At 37.9% G+C, this 14,206-nt stretch overlaps 1 protein-coding gene across 8 annotated transcripts in view; it reads right to left on the bottom strand.

The window, feature by feature from the left end:
- disp3 (dispatched RND transporter family member 3) overlaps positions 1–14,206 on the bottom strand; it is a 507,963-nt gene that overhangs the window by 137,321 nt on the left and 356,436 nt on the right. For all 8 annotated transcript variants that reach the window (XM_072586713.1, XM_072586711.1, XM_072586710.1 and 5 more), the window contains one exon: positions 2,409–2,543. In XM_072586713.1, the coding sequence (XP_072442814.1) occupies positions 2,409–2,543 (135 nt within the window). The remainder of the gene's footprint in view (positions 1–2,408; positions 2,544–14,206) is intronic.

Here is a 14,206-nt window from a genome sequence, read left to right as displayed (position 1 = left end):
GCCTTTTGATCATTTCAAAAGATTGATAATCCTCATTTTATGTTAATGTACTTGGATGAAATTCTTATGTAAAGCTGGTAAAACAGAAATATATTTTCAATGGATTAACTCTTTTAAATGTTTGTAAGAGGCGTTTCATACAGATGCACCATTCAAAAGAACAGCAACATTTCAAATAATGATAGGGTATTGAATGAAGGGATTTACAGGTGAACAGAGCTCTGCAAGATAGGGACTGAAAGCTTCAAAATATTAAATTAATACCAGGTGCTGTGGAGCAGGATCATAAGACACAGAATCCTGCTCCACAGCTACCTTATGAAGGACCAGTGCTCTGAAAGCTAGTGCTTCTAAAGAAACCTGTTGAACTATAACCTGATGCTGTGCGATTTTTAACTTTGTCCACACCAGTCCAATACCGGCCCCTCCACTTCAAAATATTAAGTTAGATACCAAGGTATGATAATGATATCATGGGCATATCCCTTAAAGGTATGTCACACATCTGCTGCAAGACCTAACACAACCATTCCTACTGCATACACCATGCAAATATGAATTACTGCATGTGTGCAGCAAATGATAAATCTATTTGATTCCCTTACACCTAAGATTTTGAAGAGGTAAGGTCCCATGAATCATAATATTATTTAATAATGGTAGGGAACTGCATTATATGATACATAATGCAGTTTGGATGATGATTTACTTAAATAGCATTCACAGATCATTTGTATTTGGTGAACAGCTGCTTGATGTTCGATTGTTAATGCTACTCACCAGAGGAATGGAAACTTTGAGCTTCCTCAGGTGGACAGTGCAGTAAGGTACTCAGTTATGTTGGTACACAATTAATTGAAGAAAAGATCCCTTGTGTTAATATACTCAGTTCATTGTACACCTCAGCGCAAAACTTAAAACCTGACTGACAACCCTAAATTGGCAGAGTCAACAAAATATATGACAGCAATTTGCTGATTCATTTCTCAGGGTAACGTCTTGACGAATCAGAATGAAGTCATCTGAACAATGCTTAGAAGTTAGCTGCCAATCATCATCAATTGGTACATTCTTCCTAGCAACACAGTAACCAATCAGCATTTTCCTCTCCTACGGTATAATCGTTCTCCCTTTGCTTTTCAATGATGAAAGGTTTAAATGAAGTGTGTCACTTTTCAACAATATTTTAAAATTAAACGATCAACTATTTTTTACACTTATAATAGAAACAGAACAGCTTTAGCTATGAAAGAGTAAATGAGTCATTTTGGGCAGTAACTTCCCATGAACTCAGGCTCACAGCCCAAAGCAAAATCTCAAATTGAAATTAAGTGGGTAGTCACTTACAAAGACCACAGCATAGCCAACATAGAATAAGGCTTTTTGAGTATGAGAAAAATTTTCACTAGAGTTGGTACTGAGGTATATTGAAGGATCTTTAATAGTGTTGTGTCTCGTATTTGATTTGATGCTGATAATGGGTGCCTATAATAGCACGTATTCTATTCCACAGCATGAAGTTCATTCATTTGAATGAGCATGAAGAAAGAAACAAGACTAGATAATTAAGGCCTTATTCATTTGCATAATAAACTTAGAATCCATTCTTTACTTTTTAGATGTATAGGTTTACCTTTACTGATTTAAAAAATTGAAATGAACATATTCACAATAAAAACTGAAGAACTGCAGATGCTGGAAAACAGAAATAGCTGGAAAAGCTCAGCAGGTCTGACAGCAGCTGTGGAGAGAAATCAGGGTTAAGATTTCAGGTCCATTTACCCTTCCTCAGAACTGATGGTAGCTCGGAAAAAGTTGGTTTTTATGCAGAAGATAGCACCCAAAGAAAAGAACAGAATGCACAACTACTAATGGCTAACAATGGGTTGTATGTAATAGCAGACAATGTGATAACAAGACCTGGTGTGTGGGAGGTTGTGCTAAGGACATGGGAGAAGGTGCTTCAAGCTCTAAAATTGTTGATCTGGATATTGAGTCCAGAAGCTTGTAGAGTTCTGAAGTGAAAAATGAGGTGCTATTCTTCTAACTTGTGCTGAGCTTCACTAGAACACTGCAGCAAGCTTTAGACAGGTGTTGGCCAGGGAACAAGGTAGTGAGCTGAAACAATCATTCTCCAAGGCTGATTGTTATCCACTCCTTTGCCTGTTCATCTCTTCTTCTTTCTCTTCGGGCTCTATCTCCACCTATCTTTACTCCTTATCCCCCTACCATATCTTCTGCATAAAACCAACTTTTTCCTAGCTACCATCAGTTCTGAGGAAGGATCATTGGACCTGAAATGTTAACCCTAATTTCTCTCCACAAACCTGCTGAGCTTTTCCAATGAATATATTCCCCTCCTGATAGTTAAAATGCACAGCAAATGAAATCATTGTCAGATCACTTACCAATACCCACAATGACAAACGCTGCTACTCCATTTAAGATGCCCAGGTACTGGATGCCAAATACTACATGGTATAGAAACAGGGCAACCAGGCAGCTCAAACCAATACTGGCAATTCCAAAGAACGTCAGAAAGGCTGGAGAAACACAAAACAGGTATAAGATTCTGCATAGATTAAAACGGTTTCTTAAAACAGGGAAAAATGAAAAATGCATTCTAAAAAGCTAGTTAAAGAAAAAGAAAATATTGCAGTTTAAAGCAAGTAACGTTACAGAAACAAATATGCAATTGTGGAACTTGTTTGTTTTAATATTCATTTCAACTCCCATTTAATAGACACACAATAAGATGCTACTATTTATGGACGTGCACCATTAACCAACAGTCTGAAGTAAGTAAAGAAGAAAATTTGATGCAGGGCTTTTGATTTTAACTATTCATTTAATGTAGCCATGTACAATGGACTTCCAGCAGAGTTACAAAATTTTGCTATTGATTTCAAGGTAGGAGGGAGTGATGGAAAGCCCTCCAGTCAGGTGAGTAAAGGAAGAGCGACAACAAAATACATTCACAAGTGTGGGGACAAATGTATATTATGTAAGTCGGTAATGTATTCACAATGTATTATTTATTCTTTTGCGGAATACAAGCATCACTGGCCAGATCAGCATTTATTTCTCATCTCTAACTACACTTGAAAAAGTGATGGTGAGGCAGTCTATTGGACTATTGCAGTTCATGTGGTGCAGGCACAGCCACACTTTGTAAGCAATTTTAGACTTCTAACTGTGAAGGAATGCTGAAACAGTTCTAAGTCAAGACGGAGTGCAGGTTGGAGGGAAGCATATAGGTAGTGTCTTCTGCATGCATCTCATGGTCTTGTCCTTCTTGATAGTAGAGGCTGCAGTTTGGAAAATGCTGTTGACAGAGCCTTGTTACAGTGCATCTTGTTGATGGTACATACTGCTGCCACAATACATGTGTGATGGAGGGTGTGAATGTACTAAGGTATAAAGAACAGTACAAGTACTGGTAGTAGATAGAATTTTAATCAACCAGGTTGTTTTGTCCTGGATGGTGTAGAGCTTCGTGAGTGTTGTTGAGGCTGCATTTACCTAGACAAGTGGAGAATATTGCATCATATTACTGACTTGTGCCTTGTAGATGTTGGACAAACTTTGGGAGTCAGGAGGTGAGTTACTCACCACTGAGGTCTCAGCCTTTGACCTGCTGTTGCAGTCACTTACTAGCCTGTGGGAAAGTTCAGGTGTTGATGGGGATAGTTTTCAGTCACAACTCTGCACATAGGTAGCCACAGACTGACTGATACACCCCAAAGATCAGGACAGATGTGGAATTTGTATCCTTCTGTGGCAAGAAAGTATTCCCAACTTATGGGTATAGTGTTGGGGAAAATGAAGAAACTGCAACCCTAAACATATCCTGTTTGCTTGCACCTGCCAGGTTACCAATTCTGAATGGTCACACATTCATTGAAGTTGAGACATAAACAGTAAGACTGCTAGTTACAGTATGAAAATTGGTTTAGGAAATATTAGAACACTTCTAGACAACAATACAAGACCAGAGAGCAGAACAGCCCTTAGTACCAGAATGTTGGATGGATATGACATCCACACAACTGGCTCAAGTGAAACATAGCTCACTGATGAGTTTCAATATGAGGCAGTTGATATGGGCTACACATTTCACCACATGAAAATTCCAAGGACCAGCCTCAACAATTAGGCATGGGCTTTGATATTTAATTTGAATTGACATGCAAGTTTGATTCAGCCATCCAAGGATCAGTGATCGACTCACCATTCTTAATTTTACATCTTGTAATAATCTTGCAAAATACAACATTCAATAGAGCCTACACTTCAACGAAGACACATAGAAATGAAGTCAAAGAAAACAGTATGATGATCTCAGCAAGATAATTAGAGAACTCTAACCTTACCCAAGCAGGACAAACTCATTAGTCTTGGTGAATTTCTTGCTTTGCTGCAGATTGTAACATATGGACAGGAGGAGTCCTAGGACACCATCATATTGGCAAAGCAAACTCCAATAGCCAACTCATCTCTAAATGCAATGAATTTGATCTAACTTTGTTATGTTGAGGTTCTACAGGATGTTAGTGAGGCCTCTTTCACAGAACTGTGTCCAGTTCTGGTCACCCTGTTATATTATTAAACTGGAAAGGATTCAGAAGAGATTTACCAAGATATTGCTGGGAATGGAGGGCTTTAGTTGTAAGGATAGGCTTAAGGGAAATATTTCATTTCTTAAGGGATTGTAAGGGAAATATTTCATTGGAGCTTAGGAGGTTGAGGGGTAACCTTATAAAGGTTTATCAAATCATGAGAGGTGTCTTTTCCTTAGGGTGGGGACTTTCAAGATTCAGGGGCATATTTTTAAAGTGAGAGGAGAAAGATTTAAAAAGACATGAGGGGCAATGTTTTTAGACGCAGTGATTTGTGTGTAGAATGAACTTTCAGAGGAAGTGGTGGATGTGGGTACAGTTACAATGTTTAAACAATGTTTAGGTAAGTACATAGAATAAGAAATATTTGTAGGACTACGGTCAAATGCAGGCAGGTGAGACTAGTTTAGTTTGGGATTATGGTTGGAATGGACTAGTTGGATTGAAGGCTCTGTTCCAGGCTGTATGACTCTACAACTCCAAACTGGAAACAATTTGGATGCACCTTAGATTCAAAAACTTGCAACACATTGGACTTTGTTACTGTCTGTCGTAGAAATCTCAGGATGTTGCTTGACCCGCTTGCTTAGAGGTATAGATGTTGGCTTCCAAACAGCTCCTTGGCAGTATTCTGTCTTTGAAGTTAAAGTTTACAGTGTTGTAGCACAGAGGCAAGCCACAAAGTAAGCCTGATGTAACTTTTCTTAAAGGCATAGCCAAGAGACAAGAATAACAACAGAAATTAGCCACAAACTAGGAATTGCAGATATCCTGTAGGACAACATTGCCATTGATGATTTTTGAAAAAAGGTAAAGGACACTACCGACAGTTAAATAGAAGCTCCAAAACTGATTTGATAACAGTGAAAATATATCACCAATTTCTAGATGAATTCACAAAACACTCATAGATCTTGTTTCTCTGGCAAAATATCACCTACAAGGAATGGCAGATGCCATTGCGCAAAACACATGCTATGGGCTAAACTGAGAAAAATTAAAAACTATTGGTGGGAAAACATGGCCAATGAGCTTCAAGCAGTTGCTAATAAAAATGTCTGAAGGCTCCATCTGAAGGTTTGTGTTCAGTCTGTGGTCCCAAAACCAATGGTGCGATATCCATCCTCTGAGCGAAGGCAATCTGCAACTGACAAATAGATACAAGATCTCTCTCTTTGAACAGAACACTGATCACATCCTTAATCAAAAATCCAATATGTGCAATGATGCCACTGAGGTGCATAATGGCATTACACTCTGGAACAGCTTGCTCTTGATCCTTCTCAAGTGGAAGTCATGAAAGCCACAAAGCAGCTTGTTGTGGGAAAATCACAGGGAGCTGGTGACATTCTAGAGTATTTGATGTTCAGTAAGAATGAAGCATTCAAGTACAGAGGGGCTAACATGGTTAGGAAACTCATTCATCTCTTCAACCTTATCTAAAACCAGCATGCTGTGTTGCAAGACTGCAAGGATGCATTAATAATTCACCTTTACAAACAGAAAGGGATCAAATCTATCCGAGTTTCAACATGGAAGATCATTACTTTTAACTGCAAGAGTTAAAAATCTTACAACATCAGGTTATAGTCGAACAGGTTTATTTGGAAGCACTAACCTTTGAAGCGTTACTCCTTCGGCAGGTAGCTAGTGGGGTAGGGTCATAAGACACAGAATTTATAGCACAAGATTATAGTGTTGTACAATTGATATATATTAAATGAACCTATAAATTCTGTGTCTTATGATCCTGTCCCACTAGCTACCTGACGAAGGAGCAACACTCTAAAAGCTAGTACTTCCAAATAAACCTGTTGGACAATAACCTGGTATCGTGTGATTTGTAACTTTGTCCACCTCAGTCCAATGCCAGTGCCTCCTCGTCATTAACTGCAAGAACAACTCTTGTAAAGGTTAATCTCAATTGAACTGTCATTCATCTCATTAACTTGGTGTAGCTTTCATGCAGTTTGGGGGAGACATAATTTTTGCAGCATGTCAAATTTAAGAAAATAAGCGAATAAAATAAGGAACTGTATATGATATTTATTGATCTGAACAAAGCTTTTGACACTGCAAACAGTGTGGAGGATCTGTGGAGTTAGAAAGCATGCTCATCAGAGTTCTGTTTCATTGGGTTTGTTATGTGGTTCACATGGAGTACTCCAGAAAACACAAAGCCAGTTGAGCATAGAAACAATGGACTGTATCAAACTTAGATATAAAGATATCTTGAAAACAAACCTCAAAGCTTGCAAAGTCCTAATACATGGAAAGCAAAATAATCTTAGACATACTTAAATTGAGGAATCTCTGCATTGAGTGATTTCAGTGTTTCAGAAGAGCAGAGTCAAGTGCCTTCAGGGCATAAGTGAGCGCAGCAAAATACCAATGCCTCCAGTGAACCTACAACACCAACTTCACAGGCATTTGCTAATATAAATTAAATCTTGAGCCAATGGCACATGTAAGATGATAGCAAGCTAGACTGTAACACTACCTTTTATTTTGTTTTTGAAAGAACACATCCATTTAAGTGATGGGAGAATCCATCAGAGATATCAAAGACGTGAAGGAAAGTTTCAGCAGCAGATGAGTTGATAAGGATGAAGTCAGGTAGAATTACAGAAGTGGAAATAAGTGGTTTTATGATAATGCTAAAGTGGTTGTAAGGTCACCTTAGGGCCAAATGTGACACCAAAGTTTTGAACATTCTGGTTTAGTCTGAAGTGAAAGGGAGTGAGATGGAGTCAGTATTAGGGATCTGATTTAGGAGGTTTTGAGGAAAATTACAACTCATCTAGCATTGGTTGAGGGATTGTTGTGAGATAGAATTTGGTGTTATAAACATGCATTCAAAGACTAATCCAATGCTTTTGAATTATGTCACCAAGAGGCGTTACGCAGATGAGAAACAGAAGCAAGCCAATAATAAATCTTTGGGGTCAACCGATAAAAAGGTGACATGATGAGCAGTTGTGGACAGAAATGAATTACCTGAAAGAATAAGGAAAGTACATCCAAAAGTAAGATGTAAAAAATAATTAAATACTTAAAGGAAAAAATAATTTATAAAGCAATGAATTAAAAGGACAGGTCTATCAAAGAGCTAGTACAGATATAATGAACCAAATGGATTTGCTTGTGTACAATTAAGATTCTATGATTATTCACATAGGCAACTAGATTGCATCAGGGACTTTTAAAAAAATAACAGAAACTGAACAGAATCAAATGTTAGAACTTGAGAGTTTTTAAAAAATAATTTTTCATAAGGATTGTTTGTGACAGGTTTACTCAAAAATGTGATAACAGGAAATTCAAAGCTCAGATCCCCAGAGAGGATTTAGTGTTATGAGTGAGAAGTTAAATTTTGCAGGCATTCTGTCCATTTTCTTTATAGGAACGTTGTATATGTGGTCTTTGTGCACAACTTGGCTGCAGAAATTGAAAAGTGAAAACGATGTTTAATTTTTTTTGACTAGTGCACAGAACTTTGATGTAGACACACAAGAGTAATTAAAAATAATGCACATATACATTTATGTTCAAACTAAAAAAGAAACAGGTAGTGATAGCTCAACACATTTGAGATACAAGAGTTTTCAGTATGGATTATAATAATCTCAGACTTCACATACAACAAAAATACTTTCAAAACTTAATTACAAAATGCTAATTTTCCAATGGTAATGATATTTGTTCTTGCACAAGTATAAACACTCACACAATTCATGCTTTCCAGCCGTTAATTTCTAAAAGGAATGAAACATCTATTTGCAATTAACCTCTCCAGTTATTTTGCTGCCCTATTTTCTGAATTGAGAACATCTGGCTTGTGTTGGATAGCAGAAGTACAAATGTATAATATTGCCTGTGAAGCTTTATTGTGCCCATAAAGCACAGCAATACAGAGCTCAAAGGCAATTTAACAAATCACTTTCCATGAAATTGATTGCAGAACCTGACATCCATTGATAGTGTAAACAATCATTTGAACCAATTTGTTAATTCATAGATTTGATTTTTTGATGCATTGCTCTGTCATGCAGATCAAGCTTTCAGAAAAATCTATCCCTTCCATCATCATCGCCAGCTGTATAGATAACAGATGTGTGGTATGATTTTCCAAAATTTCCTGGATTTTAGAACATTTGTTCCTCAAACAAAATTGTGGTCAGTTAACTTATTTAATTGCTATTTGTGGGACTTTGCCATTGCAAATTACAAAATATTCTTGCAAATTGACTGCCTCATTTTCCTACAACAGTGATTATACTTGAAAGTTTCATTACTGGCTGCTATGGAATGTCCTGGGAAAAAGCATAAATGCAACTCTTTTTTTCCTCAATAGAAACAAATACAGCTGTAGTTGGAAATCTGAAAAGAATACAGAGAATGTTAGAGAAACTCAACAGATCGAGCAGCATCAGTGGAGAGAGTTTCAGAAAGGTCATATTGAACTTGAAATGTTAAATCTATTTCTCTCTCCACAGATGCTGTTCGACATGCCGGGTTTCTACAGCACTTTCTGTGCTTGCTTCATTGCTTTTTCCTTCCTGATAAGTTGTTTCCATGTATTGCATCTGTTTGGCCTTTGCAGTTTGAGTCAAATAGTCACTAATTCTCTTAAGATCTTGAAAAGCATTAGGCCCACCCACAAACCAATTCCACTGATTTAACTTTACTTCTTTAAGGAAGATGCAGTGCCATCCTCCCAACTTTCGATTAGATTAGATTACTTACAGTGTGGAAACAGGCCCTTCGGCCCAACAAGTCCACACTGACCCTGCGAACAGCAACCCACCCAGACCCATTCCTCTATATTTACCCCTTCACCTAACATTACGGGCAATTTAGCATGCCCAATTCACCTAACCTGCATATCTTTGGACTGTGGGAGGAAACCGGAGCACCTGGAGGAAACCCATGCAGACACGGGGAGAATGTGCAAACTCCACACAGACAGTTGCCCAAGGCGGGAATTGAACCCAGGTCCCTGGCGCTGTGAGGCAGCAGCACTAACCACTGTGCTGCCCACTCTTTAAGGCGGTTCAATTCAGGACTTTAGTGGAGCTGCTGTTAAATTTACACTCATCCCTTTATAACATGCAGTTAATGCCCGTCTTCACTATCACCTCAGTACTCAACTAATTTTTTTCAGAAATGTGGAGAGTACAATAAATTTTAAAAGTCTTTTAGGAACTTTCACAACTAGTAGTTCGAGGAATGGCAATGACTGATGCTCAGTTTGATAAATACATCAAGCCATTCAATATTGTTCTCAGCAAAGATTTTGAGTTATATGTTTAGTGGGTGTTTATGATAAATCTATTGCAACTCTATTTGAGTTTCATTAACAATTTCCCATAAAAACTGCTTTAACATAACTATTGCACTGTGTATATACAATAAAAATGACACGGATGAATTATAGAGCTATTATACAATTGAGGCCCTACATAATCTTATAAACCACAGGAGCAAAGAATTGTTGCATATTAAACAATGGCAAGTATGTTTAAACTGTATTGAAGCATACATTTATCTTTATCTCTCAACTTTATTTTTGTAATTTCAGTCTGTGACTGGAATTCCAGTCTTCGAGGACAAATCACACATTCCACTTAACAGCTGATTTTCTAATGCAACATGCTTGGCTTATTGAGTTTGTAGCATGCTCTGTGGCACTGAGTTACACAAGCCAGAAGGTCATTGATCAGTGCTGAGTTAACTGATCTCAATTAAAGCAACAGCTGGCGCATGAATAACAAATGGGTTAGAGAGTTGGATGAAGGAGAAAAGGAGAATATGAAAAGTGTCAACTTGAAAATACAAGGACATTCAGGCTAAATATAAAAAGAGAAAGGAAAAAGAAAATTAAAGGAATAAAGGGACCAGAATAAATTGGCAGCAAACACAGAGGCAAATCAAATAAAATCATAAGATGTAGGAGTAGATGTCAACTGTTTGACTCAATGAGTCTGCTTTGTCAGTCAAAGGCTGATCTGATATCCTCAATTCAACTTTCCTGTTTTAACCCTATAACATTTGGTTTCCTTATTGATTAAAAAATTGTTGATCTCAACTTTGAATAAACTTCATGACTCAGCTTCGTCAACCATCAGCGGGAAAGAATTCCACAGACTGACTATCCTCAGAGAAATATTGTTCCCCATTTGTCTTAAATGGTAGACCTTTACTCTGAGAGTATATCCTTTGTTTCTAGACTCCCCCAAAATGGGAAGCATTGTCTTTGCATTTATCCTATCATGCACCTTAAAAATCTTAGGTGTTTCATTAACATCTCCTGTCAATCTTCTAAATAGCAAGGAATATAAGCTCAACTTACTTGACCTCATCATAAGAAAATAGCCAGAATCAACTTAATGAATATTCTCTTTATTGCTACCAATGCTAGTTTACCTTGGAGAAAGGAACCAAAACTATTCACAGTATACCATGCATTACAAACTTGAAAGAGTGTATGGTCTCTTTCCGAATTTAAAGTACAGCCAACTGCTGCCAATATACAGAATAGCTAAGACATGGGCTGTTCCAGAATAGCTAGATGTGACAATTGGCTGTTAAATGGAAACCTGAGTTTTGGTTGCTGTTTTGACAGCCAATTCAAATTTAACCAGTTAATTTAAATTATGCCCAGGATACCAAAACCCAATTGAGTTTCAATTTATTGTACTGACAATATTGGACCACTGAGTGGGTATGATGTTGGGGGTTAAAAAAAGGGCTTTTTGAAAATTGGTCAGAACAACTGCCATCCAAGGAAATAAACGTCTTGTTCTCCCAGAAATCTCAGAAGGCACTATCTATCAAACATACCTTTTCCAATAAAAGCAGTAAAACGTTAGAAGACAACCCAGGGAGAAGACAGCAGAATCTGGAAGACTAGAAGGAAGACAGCATAAGAGACTGTATGGACTTTGAGAGATTAAGTTAATGAAATGTTTAATGATTGTTATGGGAGTACCTTTTTTTGAAGAGATGGGGTCAGATAGTAATTAGTTCACAGATTTATTAATAGTGTTCACTGTTAGAGTTAGGAAAATAAGTTGTTTTTTTTCTTTAAACAGTGGAAATCAGGGTTTTCTTTCACTCACTCACTTATCCTTTTTGGAAATTAGGTGAAATGAGCTATTCTGCATGTTTTAGTTATACTTAACACAGGGGCTCGACCTCCGTGTCATAACATTTGTGTGACTTTGACTTGTGCCTTGCCTAGCAAGACCTCCCTTGTTCTTCATGCACAAGAACGCCAAATCTGTGTGTTGCAGCTCTCTCCAGTCTTAGATCATTTAAATAATATTCAACTCTTCTAATCTTTGTCAGGTGGATAGCCTCATATTTCCCCACAATATATTCCATCTGGAAAGTTTTTACCCACTCATGTAACCTATCTATGTTGATCCTCAGACTTTGTGTCATTCTCAGAACTTGTGCTCCCACCTATTTTTGTGTCATCTGCAAATTTAGTGATAGTACATTCATTTCTGTCATTCAAGTAATTTTTTTAATATATATATATATATATATTACTTGTAATAATGTGCCCAGTACTGATCCATGCGCACTTGACTAGTTACATGTTGCTGAAAATGGCCTCTTTATCCTAACTTTCAGTTTTCTATTAGTTAGCCAATCCTCCATCCATGCTAATATATTATCCCAACACCATTGGCTTTTTTCTTCTTCGGTAGCCTTATGGGTGGTATCTTATAGAAAATACTTTAGAAACCTAAATATGGTTCTCCTTTATCTATGCTGCTTATTATCTCCTCAAATAACACTATTAGATTTTTCAGGCATGCTATCCCCTTCATAAAGCCATGTTGATTCTATATATAAAAATGCCACCTCTATAAATATATTAATGGTGTTGAAGGTGGGGCTATGGTTGATGAGGAGAAGTCTTATGTAGGTGTCCTGGCCAGATGTTCCAGGGATGAGTGTCGGGCTAGGGAAATGGCATTCGCTGTGGACCTGTTACTTCGACAGGCAAATTGTAGAGGATTGAAGTAGGCTGGGATGCTAGAGCTGAGGTAGGCTAATCAGCCTTTCAAAGCACTTCATAATTATGGGTACTGAGTACTTGAATATGATCTAGTCCACTAGTTCCAAGCAGTCCTGGTGACGTTCAGTCTGCTTATTATCCCTGCAGTCTGTACACTCATCCACAACAGCAGCGAGAACCTCATATCTATCGGATAACAGCACTGGCTGAAACTCCTCCAACGCTAAATGCGGCTCCCCAAAGCTGCCTTACTCACGATCACACTTTCTTGTCCATAGTCAGGGACAAATTTGATGTAATTCATCTAAGGGTGTGGGTACCTCCTGAAACACAGTGACAAAATGCCTCTCCTCTCTCTGATGTGTCACAGTATAACCAGGTTGGATTCCAGCTCATCTTTGAGCTGAAGTTTCTCAGGCAGCAAATATTCATTGCAGGCATCCACTAGTTCCCACAGACTACAGGTATAACACATCACCTCTTCAGCCATCTTCACCCAATCAATTAATATAGATATTAAATATTTTAAATATTTTAGAAGTCACATTTATTAACTGTACTCTTCTGATATAATAATATTTCCTGATTCAAATCATTTGGCCAACCAAAAGAGATTTCCAGCAACACATTTTTCAGCTCTGATCTCCAGCATCTGCAGTCCTCACTTTCTCCCAATCAAAAGAGAGACAACATAAGTATTCACAAATCACTTAGTTGCTTTGTGTGATGTCACATTTCACCCTGAGAGGTAGAAACAGTTTAGGGGCTCTCTGCTATCAGTTTTATCACCACAATCGCTGACCTTCTCATGCATGGCTGCCCCTAATTGAGCACTTATCGGATGGTGACTGGGCATTCTAGTTCCCATGAATGAAATCAGTCCCCATAAATCCGGAAGTGGGTGAAAATCCCATTCCCAAGATGTGCCAGCCCATGAGAGGACAGCAGCTGTCCAGTACTGTCAACGCCATGGTGGCCACCACTAGTTCTTCAGTATGGCATTTATTAGGAATTGACATAAGAGCTCCAGGAAATGGCTTGTGGATTGGGGTTGCTGGGTTGGATGGGTAGGGAGGGAGTGAAGGAGTCAGCTTATATAGGGCAGATAAATTCTTATTTTGGAATCTTTTCTTGCAGCGAGTGGATGTCAAAATCTTGCAAGGAGTCTCTGTTAAAGAGCGGTTTTGGAATGAGGCTCTTAAGGGTTCACTTAACTGGCATTTCAGAGGAAAGAGTGAATCCATCTTGGAAGGGAAGGTAGTCATGGTCTTAGGGTGTTAAATTCTGTCTGAGTTTCAATGTGAGAGCCCAAAATGAAGAGCAACAAATATACGATAGTCACTCATAAATTCAACAGGGAATTCAGGAGAAACAGGAGAAGGGGAGAATGGATGCAATTTACTATCACATGGAGATAACTGGCAAAATGCACTTATGGAGAAGTTACGTAAACGTGAGAGGGAAAAGAATAGAAAGATTTACTGATGGTGCTATTTGGATATGACAAGTTAAATGGTCTTCAATGGTATAATTAATCTATGATTCTATGAAGAAG

This window comes from Chiloscyllium punctatum, chromosome 16 (genome assembly GCF_047496795.1).
Source record: "Chiloscyllium punctatum isolate Juve2018m chromosome 16, sChiPun1.3, whole genome shotgun sequence".
In the NCBI taxonomy this organism is placed as follows: domain Eukaryota; kingdom Metazoa; phylum Chordata; class Chondrichthyes; order Orectolobiformes; family Hemiscylliidae; genus Chiloscyllium; species Chiloscyllium punctatum.
Note: the sequence above shows the minus strand (reverse complement) of the source record. Positions and strands in the feature narration are given on the sequence as shown.